General features: G+C 45.8%; 2 protein-coding genes across 2 annotated transcripts; one reads left to right on the forward strand and one right to left on the reverse strand.

Annotated features, from left to right (window-relative positions):
* Positions 1-5275: 5275 nt before the first annotated feature.
* Positions 5276-9651, forward strand: LOC100842136. The gene is made up of 6 exons (XM_003569272.4): positions 5276-5433; positions 5794-5832; positions 8371-8505; positions 8611-8692; positions 8852-8968; positions 9088-9651. Exons 3-6 carry the CDS (start codon positions 8387-8389, stop codon positions 9136-9138), a joined length of 369 nt encoding a protein of 122 aa, XP_003569320.1. The 5' UTR covers positions 5276-5433; positions 5794-5832; positions 8371-8386; the 3' UTR covers positions 9139-9651.
* Positions 9652-13257: 3606 nt separating this feature from the next.
* On the reverse strand, positions 13258-13737 carry LOC112271110. The gene has a single exon (XM_024460108.1). The coding sequence runs from the start codon at positions 13694-13696 to the stop codon at positions 13346-13348; it is 351 nt and encodes a 116-aa protein (XP_024315876.1). The 5' UTR covers positions 13697-13737; the 3' UTR covers positions 13258-13345.
* Between the last annotated feature and the right edge of the window lie 1656 nt (positions 13738-15393).

Raw genomic sequence — 15393 nt, forward strand, 5'->3', positions numbered from 1 at the left:
CTCCATAAGAGTGGCTGGGTTTTTTACGTTGGCTCGCCAAGCCTATCACAACCCTCCTCCTTTACTCGGGCTTGGGACCGGCTATGTTGAGGCAACATAGGCGGAGTTAAAAGGGCAGCCCGGTGCATGTAGCTCCCGCTTGCGCAGGGTCCGGGAAAGGGTCCGACCACTTTGGGTCTTTTGTACGCAGCCTTTCCCTGCATTTCTGCAAGAGGCTGTTTCCAGGACTCGAACCCGTGACCTCATGGTCACAAGGCAACAGCTGTACCGCTGCACCAAGGCTCCCCTTCTAAAATTACACAGAACTAGTTCAAAAAATGTAAACCTGAAAATTTGGGTGCCACAAATATTATATGCGGTAATAACCACGATTGCACATACAGTAATGTGTAAGTGTAGTGTTCGTAATTTGAGGTAACTCGCACATTTTTTAATATTAAAAAAATAAAATACGTTTTTCTATCTTTTCCTTCCCTGCACTATTTTCATTGGTGGCTCCTGATGCGTAACATGAGCTTTTCCGAAGCTAAAGAGTCCCAAAAACAATTGCGGCAACACATGGTGTTTCACTTTTTTCATTTCTCAATATTTGTATGGATTTGAACGTTGTGAAAATCGCAGATGCAAAAAAAAGAAAGTGCAAAACTAAGAGTAATTTACACATTTCATAGGATTAAGTTTGCACATAGTTTTTTTGTCTTTTGCTTTCATGTTTTTTCATTGGTGTTGTTCAGATTCGTCTATGGTTCATGCCAGAATTTTTGTAAGGGAACTCCCAACATAATATTTTGTCATAGCACAGGGCTCAGACACCGGAGATGCGCTGGCACCCCCTTTTTTGGTTCGGCAGTGGGTGACGAAGATCGCTCCGGAGATCGCCGGCAAGGCCAATGCGAGGCGTAAGGGCAAAATGAACACAAGAACACTTTTTTACCCAGGTTTGGGCCACCCTGTGGTGTAAAACTCTACGTTCTGCTTATGTGCTTTTATTAGCCGATGAACAATGGTTTACAGGTTGCCGGGGGAGTTCCCGGGCGTTCTCTCCTTTTCTACTAAGGGCTACTCGCTATTTCTGACTAAAACTAGTCAGGAACCGAACGAACCGAACCGAAGCGAACCCTTTGACCGTTGGCGGGGTCCTCCATTTATACCGAAGGGGATACCACAGGTGCCATGGTGCATGGGTGACAAATGGCGAGTAAAGAGCTAGGGCAGTTCCTTCTCGGTGCGCTGGCTTGCATGCAGGTCGAGTAGCCCTGCAACTAGGGGCCTAGGCGCCTAGAATTTACCCCAGCCCAGTCACTGTAGGCTGAATGGACGGGGAATCCCCTTTCAGTCGGAGCATTTAATGCTGGCGTGTGCTTCACTCCTTGTCCTGACGAACCCTGCGCACAGCGTGCCCACCGAGCGGCCACGTGGCGCCGCTGTGGCTCCCGCTCGCTCCTGCTCTTGTAACGGACACCTGCACCCGGAAACACCCTTCCCGGCAAGTAAACTTCCCGGAAAGCGCTCAGGCGGGATTTCTCTTGCTGCCCTACAAGGCAACCCCCGCAGTCGGGCTAGTGACTTGCCGGGCAGCTCCGCGCTGCCCGGGGTGCGATCCTTCCGGGGAGCAAGCGAGATGGCCCACGCGTCATGCAGCGGTGGTACCCCGGGTGCCATTGGTGCGACATATTTGTAGCATCAAATCATTTTATTCTCATTTTTGATATGTGTCTTCTTTATAGACTAGCTCAACATTTCGAAGATCATGGTTGGGCAAAGAAATGAATGTGCAATTCTCACGTTAGGAATGTGGAACCAGGGTAAGTTGCAAATTCCTGATATTAATGTTGCATCTTGTAAGAAGCCAACAAAAAATAATTGAGGGGAGGCCAGCAAAATACTCAGGCCACCCGACAGTTCCTTGCGGCTTCTAGTGCGCCATTTTCTTGGCCCACTTAAGTTCCTAACAGATCGAACTCAACGGCCTTTCTAATCTTTTACGGCTTCGCTTCCAGGAACTTCTCTCAGCGAGAGAAAGGGATCCGGCGGCAATTTCATCTGCCCCCAATTACACCGGCCAAGCCGCCGGTCCCTGCCTCCTCCGTCTGCCGCTCAAGCGACGGTAGGGGGCGGGACCCCCGGTGCTTCGTCTCCGGCCTGTATAGGGTTGGCCTAGTGTTTCTTGGTACGTTGCTTCTATGGAGGAGACGACGCCGCGTAGGAATAATTTGCCTCTGCTCTTCCTCCATCTCGACGTCGCTTCAACCGGTGGCGTCGAGGGGCATGTGGCCCAATCGTCTCGCCGATCTCTCCATCCGGTGAGATTCGTGTCTGGTGGTCTGCGGTCGGCACTCTCGCGGGTGGCGGTCTTGTCGGCTGTTGTAGTTGTGTTTGATGTCTCGCACTTAGGCGCGTGGATGATGGCAGGTGATGGCATTCCTCTTCTTCGACTGCGTTGGATGAAGCTAACATCTTCGAGTTCTGGTGATCACGGGGAAGATCCCTGGCCGACATGCCACAAAGTGTCGCTCTCGTTGCTTGCGGCGGTCCGATTCATCAGCTCGGAAAGCATTCTTGTACGCGAAGGTGCTCTCCCAGATCTGGGTATGGCGGCTGTTCATCCCTTTTTCTGCTGCGATGGCAGCAGAGGACGTGGGTGGATGACGGTTTGGCGAGGCACAAGTTTCTCTAAGGATGGAATTGCAATTTTACTTCTTGCGGGCAATTTGTGCAAGGTTGCTTGACAAACATGTTTGTCTTATGTCGGGATCATATGTGTATATATGGTTAGTTCAAAAGAAAAAAATCTTGGAGGCCGTCATCGGCCAGCCTCCGTCTGCCCTTACCTTGGCTAGTCGGATCCCTCGCCTCGTGTTGCAGCCGCCGCACACCGCCTCCTCTACGATTTGAGGCTTTGAGTGCTATGGTCCGCGCCGATGGTGCAGGAGCAGGAGAAGGAGACGGCCGCTGTGGCGCCGCCCGCCTCTGCAATCCCCCTCTTAGGATGCGTTTGGTTGACTGGATATGGGTGGATAGGATAGGGATATCCCTCTTTTCCTTGGATAGCTCTCATTTGGTTGGATGGATAGCATGGATATGGGCAACCAGCTAAGAAGCTAGGTGCGGCCAAAGGCGCGGGAGGCCAGTGGCGCAGGTGGGCGGCCGCCATGGAGTCCGACGAGCTCGAGCTAGGGCCAGAGGGAGCGCGGGCGCGAGGTTGGCCGCGGGCGGCAGCGAGCGGCCAGGGACGCGGGTTGGCGGCGGCACGGGCATGTGGAAGATTGGCCTCGCTTTCTAAAGGAGGAAGACGACAAGATAGGCGGGACCTAGGTGTCAGAGAAAGAAAAACGCAGGCAGATCTAAGCCGTGGGTTAATTGACGGTCCAGATTAGAAGATACCTCTTCGTGCGCGTGTAGAGGTATAAAAGGACCGTATATATACCAATATATTTAATTGGAGTTGGTGGTGATGGTACGGGCGTCGATACGTCATCTCATCGAAATTACGTCCAATATGCCCCCAATACCCCAGGTCCTAAAGCCATCCGTCTTCGTCCATCCTCAACGCAAGCCCTCTCCTCTCGATCTCTCGCACGACATGAGTGTAAGATCCCATCCTCCTGAGTTCCACATGAAACGGATCTCCCGCACGAGAAAAATTATTCCATAACAACGCACGGACACTCTGCTAGTATTAGTGGTACTTTAGTTCCTGAAAGAGTGAAATGCATCCGCAGTCCTCTAACTTGGTGGCGCAGCCCGATTTAGTCCTTGAAGTTGTTAAATGCCCGTTTAGATCCTTATACTTGCATATATGGTTCATATACGGTCCTTTGTACGGTGCGTACCGTATTTGATACTTCAGGCCCGCATGTTAGGATGCCTGAGTGACTTGGCGCAGTGCTGATTTTTGCGGAAAACAACCTCGCGTCTGTAATTTTTCCGCTTGCCTTCCTTCCCCTGCTCCTTGTTTCCATCTTTTATGCCTCTCGTACGTGGTCCTCCTTTTGCTTTGCACGTGCGCAATGACTTGACGGGGTGGAGTAGCACGTCGGTGCCGACGCTGCACGATGGTGAGGTTGTCCACTTGTCCTCCGTGGGCTCCCGCATTGGGGCCAGCTGGAAAAGGAATGGACCATGGGAGGAATAAAAGATGGAAATATGGGTTTTTTTTTGCAAAAAAGAACGGTCCGCCTACTCATCCCCTGGTGCTGTGCTGACATGTAGGCCCGAAGTGTCAGGTACGGTATGGAACCGTACAAAGGACCGTATATGAACCCTATATGCAAGTATAAGGACCTAAACGGGCATTTTGCAACTTCAAGGACTAAATCCGGCTCTGCCACCAAGTTAGAGGGCCATAGATGCATTTCACTCTTCCTGAAAACACGCCCAAAATTTAAGTTCGAGGACCAAAGATCACGTGATCCTCAAGTCAAGGGATGCGTGTGCATTTTAGTCGCAAAACATAGCCAAACCCACTACTGTTCACACCTATCTCACGGTTAACCAAGATCCAGGAAGGCGCGCCACAGAACCTAGGGCCTGTTAGGTTGCTACCCTGACCCAAAATGCCTGGCCTGACCACCTGTCTGTGACTGGCTTGAGGTTTGTTTGGTTGCTAGCCTGAGATTTTTAAGCCTGATAAACCTGCCTGAGTGGTCTAGAAAATCGGAGGCCCGAGAATCTCTCCGCTCCAGACCCGCGTGCCGGAGTGTGAAATCACCGTCTCCCTCGCTTCTCCCCCTCTTCTTTTCACTCTCCCGCGACTCCTCTCCCGTTTCCCTCTTCTTTTCTCATTCCCCCCATTTTCCTCGTGCCTAGGGTTTCCTATGGAGGAGAAAAAACAGAAATCGATCTCCGGATGGGATGAATACTGGTGGTTAACTACTACGGCCTGCAGATCCAGTGGTTGGCTACTTGATTTGATACTTGATCTATTGAAATTTTGCAGATTCAATGTCTTGTTCGTGTTTTGTTGAAGCTAGTTGATCTCAGCTTTTTTTACCCTGCTGTGATTCCATCCTATTTCTCCTTCTCAAGGCTACCAACTCTTGGTGACAATCAGGTATGAGAGCACAGTCCCATGTTTTCCTTTCTTACTATCCCCTTTCTCTTTGCTTGCAGCATGAGAAGAATTTCCATTGTGTATATACCTACGCACAAATAGACAGTGCTAATTCCATTAGTAGATTTGCAATCGATGGAAGCACAAGTAGCAACCATTATTGTTGTTGGTGTAAACTGAACATTAGTACAACTGTTGGCAACATTGGCCGGATGAGGCGAGCCAGGCGCCGGTGAGCGCGCGGCCGAAACGTTTTCCCCCTCTTTTTCGCTCTCTTTTCACCTCCTCACCCGATTCATTTCTCTCGCGACCTCCACTCCACCCTCTGGCGGCGAGCTGGCGACGGCGGCGGCGGCAGGAGGCGAGCTCGCGATCCTCAGGTACTATCGGCGTCTCCCTGTCCTTCTTTCTCAAATCCGTCCGCCACCCCACCTCCTTCTCCCTCGCGCCCATCCCCCTCTCAGATCCGGCCGCCCCCATCTCCTCCCTCGCGTCCATCTCCCTCTCCCTTCCGGCCGCCCCCATCTCCCTCTCCCTTCCGGCCTCCACCGTGTCCCTCCCCCGGCGCCCATCTCCCTCTCCCGGCCCGCCACCATCTCCCTCCCCCCGTGCCCATCTCTCTCTCTCTCTCTCTCCCTCTGCCGATTTCCCTCTCCCTCTGGCTCTCTCTTTCCCTCTGTGTTCATGTCAATTGCTGCGATTTTATTTCTGTCAATCTCACTCTATGTATCTCCATGCAGGACACAAAGGAAGGGGATTTCTGAGTTTGCAAAGCTGAGGTTTGTGGTATTGATAAATCTCTCTTTAATAAATTTTCATGGTAGAATTGCTTGTATTGTTTCCTGAAGTGCATGTCAAGTTGAGATTATTTTGTGAACCTTGAATTGTAGATGGATAACAGGACAAAGATGTTGATTTATGCGGCTGCATCGCATATGCTTATCTCGATGATGGCTGTGGTTGTTGACTCTAGGAAAAGGAAAAGGAGAGAACCTATTACATATGGGCCAATGGTTGAGAGGGATAGGATGAGAATAGAGTATCTAGATAATAAGATATGGAAGAATGACACGATATGTATAAAAATGCTTAGGCTTAGAAGAGCACCTTTCTTCCATAGTTCTATACACATTAATAATTTATATTAGCCTAAACATAATCGTTTCTACAATCTAAATAGAACATATTTAAATAGAAGCAGAACTTTGAAACATGCCGATAAAAAATCTTTAATACCGTCTAGAAGCAACAGAACATACCAAATTTACCATCCAGTCATGTTTAGAAAGATAACAATAGAAACAATTAGCCCTATCCTTGTCCACACTATATTCCAACCAATCGAACTTCTTATACCATTGTGGCCGAAAACATCTACTATGTTAGATTGTAGTACTATAGTAGATCTTATGGTACCATTGTATCCACGCCCCCGCCCCCACCCAATCGTCTATCCACGCAACATAGTCCACACCTACACACCTGGATTCACCCCTGAAATTGGTTGTGACAGCTTCTGCTCTTTGCCTTGCGCAACTTGGTGTGAACTACTGATCGTCGCCACCTCGACAGTGCAATGACAATAACACTTCTTATTTGAAAGTGCTCCTTGTTTGATTGGGGATTGCAATTTAATCTTTGAAATTTTCAGTTGAGAGGTTTAAATTTTGACTTGCAAGTTTCAGTTTGTTAATTGTTTGATTTAGTACTACGTTTCTGGGTTTCCCAATCATATGCAACAAAAACATCCATGTTTATCTCAGTGGCAGGCTGCAGATTAGGAAGTCCACTATTGGTTCTTTTTAGTTCTTGAGTCTTGACTGAGCCGATTTGGCTTCCAAAATTAGCGAGGAGAACTCAAGAACCCTAGCCTCTGCTATTTTGTAGTCTTGGGCTTTCTGTAAGAATTTGATGATTTTGAGCTGTAGGTTAGTGGTGGAATGAGGATCCACAATCCTATATGGCTATATGTCTGCAGTTATTTTGATTAGCTTGAACTTGTCTGACTCTCCAGCGTCCAGCCTTCCACCCTAATGCCTTGTTTGGTTACCCAATCCCAGCTAGGTTCGCAGCCCAATCCACATGGATCAGCCTGGCTGGGGAGGTTCTGGGAATGTCTGTTTTGCATGTTTAGTTTGGGCTGGGATGGGGAAATTTCCGGCTTTAAATAATCACTTCTATTTTGAGTGAACTTGGGATGGAGAAGCAACTTCTCTGACAATTACAAAAGTAGGAAGAACACTTTTTTATGTATGCCCATTTCTGCACTGAACTGCTTCTACAGGAAATTCACTTTTTGTAAGAAATGTTTATTTTAAAGAAATAACTGCTTGTATGAAAATAGAAAAATGTTTACAAGTATGCCTAATTTAAATAGAGAAATCTGCTGCATAGTGTAACTCATTATTTGAAATGATTCTGCTGTAAAAAGAAACGCATCCAATCATCCATGATGTCACATTTATTACGTGAATCATTTCCAATCCAAACAATCCTGGTTTAATCCAAACAAACTTTTTAATAGAGGGGATTGAGCGTTAGGAAGGGATTCAAGCTCCTTGGAATTGGGCTATGAGAGGGGATCGACCCAATCCCTTGGTGGATTGATTCCTCTAGGTCATTGGTTCCCTAGCAACCAAACACGGCCTTTTTATTAGTTAAGATTTCTTCCAAAGTTCCAAGTTTTAGGGTAAAGGTGGGAAGGTCTTAGCTGTTGTGGGATAGTTCCAACACTTGCCATGTTTAGGTGTCAGTCTTATGAGAAATGAACAAAAAGAAAATATTGGGCTGAGCCGGACCAAGTAAGAGCAGACGAGATGGCATAATGGTCAGATCAGGCGCTATATTTTGCCCCTCTGTTATTGGTAGAAATATGGAAATTAGGAAAAATAACTGTTTCCACCACTACAGTACTGTACAAGCTCTCTGCATGTGGTACTTCTGTTTATTGGCAATCACAGATGATCTCCCTTTGTTGCATGGTTGATATGTATTATTTTGTCATGCGGCTGCAGTATGTTACTGCAATCTCGAAGAATCTAGCTAAACTTGCATTGTTCTTTCCTTGTTTCATCTGTCTAGCCTATGTGGACGCAAATGTTCTTGGATTTTCTAGTTCGCTTCTGTGATAGCTGGCTGTGTTATTGGCATCAGCAATCACCTACCAACTTTGTACTAAGTCCCCGACACTTATTATGGATCGGAGTGAGTAGAAATTTGTAATGTGTAACAAGCAAATGGAAGATGGTTAAACTTTTTGCTGATGGCTGCATCAGTGCTGATTGTTTCCATCTGACTTATCTTTTTCCTAACATTAGGTCAAGCTGCTGTGAGATGGATATTTTCTATCAGTGCAAGGAGATCTTAAAGATCCAGAAATTCAGGCGCCTGGTGTCTTATGCTGCATTCTATTCATTCACTACCCTCGTGACCTATGCTTACACAAGCAATACGTATGTCAATGCTGAATTACTCTTCTTTACATACTTCAAAATTCAAAATCTTGTCACTTCTTGTTCTGGGCTGCCAATATTTGCGTCTCTCCGAGCTTATTGCAGGACAAGGGCTGGCATTTCGAGGGCTGATCAGTACTATGCCTCCTATCCTTCTGGTACTGAACTACTAACTGACACTGCGAAGGTATGGACACTGCAAAGATATTTTTTGGTTAATCACTTAATCTATGGCATCTTTTGTTTAATCCTAGCAGTAAGCTGATGTGAATACAGTGTCATTTTGTTTACCATGTCAACTCCTCGCTTTAGGAAGTGATATCTGATTTCTTTTGGTGGTTTGCAGCTTTACAAGGCTGCATTAGGTAATTGTTTTGAAATAGACGACTGGGGTCCAATAGAATTCTCGGTCATGGCAAAGCACTTTGACCGGCAAGGCAAACCACCATATGCTTACCATGCTGTAAGTTTCTTAATACTTGCAAATATGCATCAGAAAACAACCATGCTCCTTGTCTTGGATTATTTTCCCAGCTTAGTTTCGTAAGTTTTGTATCACCTTTTACCTCTTTTTTTTTCCAGCAATACATGGCACACCTCCTATCGCATGGCCAACTCGATGGAAGTGGTTAACTGCAGATGTATTTAGTTGACTCGTGAAACTTCACTAGTCTGTCAATCGTTGCACTGTACTGATTCTCGTAAAAAGAGGTCCTCTTTCTGAAATCCTGAGTTATGATTGCCCATTAATATGGAGGACAGGGTTTAGATCATGAATATACATCCTGAATATTAGGCTATGGAGTCAAGAACCACTGCAATATCAGCTTATTGTTAGAACAAAAACTGTGCGGAGTTTTTCCAAGAAGGCAAGAATCATGATACTACCTTGCTGCCGCATTGTTGGTGTCTTTTCTGTGCTGATTGTAAACTCTTTGGATGCCAGTGTTTATGGCATTAATTTGTGAGCTCTTGACTGTATTTGGTGTGAACCCAGCAAAGGTCAAGGGACCACTAAAGCTGAGGCTATCCGCATGATTGTAGCCACACATTTTAAGTCAGACACTGCATTAGTTGCTTTGTTTTATATTGGAGAGATAACTAACAGTGAAAGTATTACTTCTGTCAGTCATTTTTTGGATGTGACACCTGACAACTTCCCTCTCCTTTGCTTTCCTTTCTCACTTGTTTCTTTCCACTCATTTTTTCTCACACTTTTTTATAATATATTTTTATTTCTTTTGTACATAAATTATAGAGGGCAGCTTGTTTCTTTTGTACTGATTTTATTCGTTTGTACATATTGTAGTACGCCATGTACATGTACACCAAACGATGGTACATAAACATATTTGTTATCTACATAGATAGTACAGGATATGTGAAATGTACACGAAGTCACATCAAATTGAGTACACCATGATCCATGATAATGAAAGTAGTACATCGTCTCAATACATATTACCTCGTTTGGTTGTACATCCCAGTACATAGTAAATACATCTGGATACATGTCGAGTACATTAGAGTAGACGGCAATATATGATCAATTTTATGTATCTTATGAATTTAAGTACCTTGTCAATACTTATCTACACTACGAGTACAATCAAAAGTACGAAGTACCTTCTCAATCTTAGTACCTCATCAATTAAAGTACCCTGAGAAGATTTAGGGGGGGTGGGGAGGGAGGGAGGGAGAGAGAAGGATGGGAGATAAAAAAGTTGAAACATGGATGGATGGTAGAGGGATTAATTCTGGTTGGCAGGAGGATTAAGCAAAGCAGTGGACACGTGGTTGGTAATGGTGATGGGTGTAGATCGCGTTAGCGGCACCTGCAGGTTTGGCAAGGGACCACAGTCCTGCACCTGGAGTTAGTATAACAGGAGCAGTCGCATGTGTGGGTGCATGAATGGCAGCTAATTCGCTCCTCAACTTCAGTTGACCCCCCTACGTTTTCGGTGCATGTTCAGGAGTTCCTCAGGTTCCTGACATGTGATATTCAGACCCAAGAGCATGAACCGTACACCAGGGAAAATGGGTAAAATACAATTGTCTCCCGTTAATTCGTGTACCATAACCAGTTGGCATTACCTCTTCTGGGTGCCACCGGCTGAGACCTATTTTCTTCTGGTGACCAGTTCTCTCTGATAAGTGGGTATCTTCAGTAGCCATGATAACCCAAATTCGGTAATTAGGAGTGTTTGACAGTATTTCCAACAAGTGGGACTCACCCATGAGATGCCACGTCGACGGACGGGTCGAACCTTTTTCGTCTCCACCTGAGGCAGGCTTTGATCTAAGTCTATGTGTCCAATGTGATTGATCGCCAACTCAAGATTGCATGCCATGCACCCAAGTTTAGGGGGCATCCTTGGCTGATTTGTGAATGGTGAACCCTTTGTCTCGACACTGCAAGTGAGTTTCTATGCAATGTTTAAACCCCCTTCGAGGCAATTTAGGCTTGTGCATAGTTTTTGCCAAAGATGGAGATAGCAACAATCTTATTCCTATTCTATTTATATCCGATTGATTTCTACTTTTCTCCTTTATTATTAATATCAATATGTTTTTTGCAAAATAAAAAATATCAAGTGGCAACATCAGATAAGTTGGGATCTCGAAGATCGTAGGGAATTTGATCAAGTACGGAATAGGAAATGATATATTGCAGGCTCTAAACTGGCTTTTTTCAAAAGTGCTTGACGTTCACATGTGTAGTTGTCTATCACAATGCTCCTCCCTCACTCTTCTTGTCTTGTCTTCCTTTGCTTTCAACCTCACCACCTCCATCCTCTTTCGCGAGGGTCCATCTCCGCAGCTTCACTCTATCACTTATTTCTCCTCCATCCTAGGATTCTTGACCTAGGACATCAATTAGATACCGTCTTGTATGGGAAAATCCCACGTTCCTCTCCCCTCTCGCGTGCCAACTCTATTAATAGCGCCGTGTTGTTCATGCGCTATGTCTCAAAACGAAGTTTTATCACTTTGGAAATAGCAGTGTCCACATTTCATTTGAAAACATTGCATTTAACGGTTGAACCCGCCTTCCAACCAAACTCATATTTTTCAAGGAATAACAATTCTGGATGACGGACCACAATTCAGAAGCATTAACTAACTTCGAAGCATCACAAACCTTCATTCTCTTGGACGTTGTGATTGTCTCATCGAGGACGTATGATGACTACTGACATAGGATCTGGGCAGCATGCTTCATCTTGTCCTGAGGCTGCATGAGTAGATGTCATGGCTGTTGTAGTGGGTGCTGCCGAGAAGTTGGGTGTCTAACTCGCATAGCTTCCCATCAGTATTGCATGCCACATACCTTCTCAATCACCAGGGCCAAGATAAAGCCACGAGACTTATGTCATGCAATGAAGCCTCCACAGTCAAGACATCACTAACAAGGAAACATTGACCTAATACTGAAAAGAAGAGTTTATTACTCAAAACTATGACTCCATAGACACTTGTTGTACTTGGGTAACGTGAGTGCCTAACCGTCGGGTCTAGTTCAACACACAGTCTAGCTATCTGCCACAAGGATCGATAGCAGACATAGCACAATTTAAGCAGTAACACCGCACACATTTATCAGTAAAAACAAGGAGTTTTACACGAGTCCTTGAAAATACTCCTTCAATAGAGTTTGAAAAACACAATGGAAACAATAAGATAGGTGTGGTGCCATCTTGAAACTAGCTCCAGAAGCAACACATCGAAGAAACCAGGACAAGGATACTTTCGAAGATGGATACTTTCAATCAGTGCAAGGAGATCTTGAAGATCCAAAAGTTTAGGTGCCTGTTGGCAGTGTATTACTCCCTCCCTGTCCTGTTATTCCAGGCGTGTTAGATTTTTCGCCCGTACCAAGGCAGCACTGGACATCTGAGTTTCGGACGAAAATACCATTGACAGATGTCCTAGACGGAGCACCTCCATGCAGCCTCCACGCCTCGGGAACGGTTATTTAATTAAAGATGCATGTGGGATGGGATGGCAACGATTGGAATAGAAAAATGAGGATAGTTTAGGCACTCAAGGGTCAAAACAAGTTACATGCCTGCTAAACATGGACAGCGGGACTCAAATATAAAGCCTACTACTCCCTCCGATCCTAAATTGTTGTCGAAATATTACATGTATCTAGACACTTTTAAGAATAGATACATTCATATTTGGGCAAATTTGAGTCTAAGAATTTAGGATCAGAGCAATACTATACTGGGACGGAGGGAGTACCATAATGATGGCGCGTTGTAGAGCCATTGCCGGTGTCCTTTTTGGTTGCTGAATGTGAACTTAGGGTATCAGTGTTTTATAGCATCTCTGTTTCACTGTTTGTGTGCTCTTCTTCTGAATATGCCGTTGCACCAGCAAAGGTCCAGGACCTCATATCCTGCACGGCTACACCTGTAGTTTGTGTCCCCTTGGTCTCTAACCGGAGAAATGGCATCTATATAGGTTCCATGAACATGAAATGCAGTTGTTTGGCTGCTGAAACTTGTAAAACCTGGCTAAGAAAACCCAGCAAAATCATCGTGCAGAAACGTACGAGGTGCAAAAGCAAAAGATGGAGATTAACGATCTGAAAAATTGTTAATTTCGAATGTGAATAGCATTAAGGTTGGCCTGCTCACTAGGCGAATCTAAATCTAGTGGCAGCATGGCCAGGTCGCGAAGATCGCTCGCTGGGATTAATTGATAGTACGATGATGAAAGGAAATGATTCACTGCAGACTCGAGTATATAAGTGGGGTTATTTGTAAGGCGTGACTAGGGCGCGAAATTCGCGCTCTAGTCATCCACAGCACAGCACCCGTCTTCATCTTCTTCAGTTCCTCTCTCCATCCGTGATGGCCTCGTCCACGACGTCCGCCGACAGGCAGATGAGCATCGTGGCCGCCTGCAGCTGCTGCTTCGCGCTCGCCGTGCCGCCGCGGGGCTGCGAGAGCCGACGCCCTTGGGCATCGTAGTGGATGGCGCCGGAGAAGTTGAGCGGCTCGCAGCGCTGCCCCAGCAGTATCGACCGGTGCCACACGGCTTCACCGTCGGCGCCGCTCGTCTTGACTTCCTTCTTGCCCTTGCGGATGCTCCGTGAGCGCAGGAGCCGCCGCGTGGCGCGCGAGACGCGCCGGGCGCAGGCGGCCATGGCACCTGAAACTTTGCTCAACAGGTTAGCCATGGCACGTACGTACACGGGGGTGAACGAGATTGGACTTTGGAGGGTGCGAGTAAACGTAGTTCTTGGGGGGGTCTTATTTATTAGTGGCGTAATCGAACGCAACTCGAGTATATCTTTTCATGTAAAGGATGCACGAATTTATGGTGCTATAAATCGTCGATATTTAATGCTGGATTATCATTTTAGGTTGGCTATAAAGATATGCACTCCTATCTGGTCTATTCTTTCTATCCATGACGAAATACAATTTGGAACTACTACTATAAAATAAGAATACAGGAAATAGAATTGAATTTCCTCTCGGTCACCCTTATATACTTCCTTACATATGTAGGATAGATAAGGTGCTTATCTTGTACACTTCGCCACGCACTGATTCGTAATAAGTTGATGCTTATCTAGTCTAGTGTTTATACGCATTAATTTACCAACAAGAACCAACTAATGTAAGAGCCCAAGCATAAAAATTAAAGAGCTTTTTGCTACTAGATGTTTGGTCAATTGGTGGCGATGTAGCTAGTCAACGAAACAAATCACTCGATCCTGTTTGGTCTTCACGCTCTTTTTGAGCAAAACTTGACACGCGCCGCCTTAAACACATGGCAACGTGGTGTGTCTAGCGGTGCTTTCTCAAATTTTCTCTTTTGAGTGACATTCCCTCCCACAATTGCCATGTTGTGAAGTGGCATGCATTATTCTTGCCCTCTTTTAAAAATAAACTCTTGATCAGAAGTTTGTGGGATGGACTTACAACAGATAGGTGGGGGAGAAGGAGAAAGGAGAGAAAGAAAACCTCTGCAGGGAGTAAGGATCGAAGTGGCGGGGAGGGGAGTCGCTGATTGGCAAGGTGACCGGTGGCGGCAAGCTTCCGCGGGTCGACCAAACGGGTATTGGGCACCTTGTAGGGTTTAGAAACGCGCCTCACAAGGGTTAGGTAGCGCCACGACATACCCAGTGGCGGCGGCAGATCTAAGGAGAAGCGGAAGAAAGGAGATGATGGATGGTAAACATGGTGGGTGGGAGAAGGTGTGAATTAAGAGAAGCAAGGGGCAAAAGGAAGGGACTAGTTGCGGGCACGAGAGGATAACTATCTCTATGTTACTTGAGAAGGACGCGTCGTAGTAAAGTCTTATATATGAACCGCACTTGGAAGTTCCGAATCGACGAATCACAATGTATTCAATGCAGAAATGATTTTCTAGTTTTCCACCGTAGATGGATTCCTGAGCGTGCAACTTCACCATCACTAAATAGGAAAGCATCTGAGGAAGTTGAACAACACTTGGGACTCGCTCGAGGACACCCAAATTCACCCTCACTGCCAACATTGTGACGCTTGGAACTACAGAGCTTGGGATCGCCTCTGTGTCAGCCTGCAATGCAAAGAGAAAGATCATGACACCACATGTAGAGTACCAAAAATGTTAAATGATAATTGATGATACCTAGTCACCTAGGTTCTAGAACCAAAAATGGCATGTTGCGGCTGAGGTTGCAACCAAACACTTGCCAACTTATTTTTCCTAAGGTTTGGCAAAGCTTAGCTAAGAACCAAACATTGGACACACTTTCGAATGCTCCTTTGATCACAAGACATTTGTTGACACCTTAACAATGTCAATTTCATTTCGAATGTATACAAATGATCAAGAATTTCGGGTAAAAAAAATGATCAAGAATTGATAGGTCATGAATTG

Source organism: Brachypodium distachyon, chromosome 2 (assembly GCF_000005505.3).
Source record: "Brachypodium distachyon strain Bd21 chromosome 2, Brachypodium_distachyon_v3.0, whole genome shotgun sequence".
NCBI classification, from domain to species: Eukaryota; Viridiplantae; Streptophyta; class Magnoliopsida; order Poales; family Poaceae; genus Brachypodium; species Brachypodium distachyon.

Excerpts from the sequence above, each read along its gene's own strand:
- LOC100842136 (XM_003569272.4), top strand. The coding sequence starts at position 8,387 with ATGGATATTTTCTATCAGTGCAAGGAGATCTTAAAGATCCAGAAATTC. Across the intron at positions 8,506-8,610 it reads TATGCTTACACAAGCAATAC|GACAAGGGCTGGCATTTCGA; the intron begins GTATGTCAATGC and ends AGCTTATTGCAG. Across the intron at positions 8,969-9,087 it reads CACCATATGCTTACCATGCT|CAATACATGGCACACCTCCT; the intron begins GTAAGTTTCTTA and ends TTTTTTTTCCAG.
- LOC112271110 (XM_024460108.1), bottom strand. The coding sequence starts at position 13,696 with ATGGCTAACCTGTTGAGCAAAGTTTCAGGTGCCATGGCCGCCTGCGCC.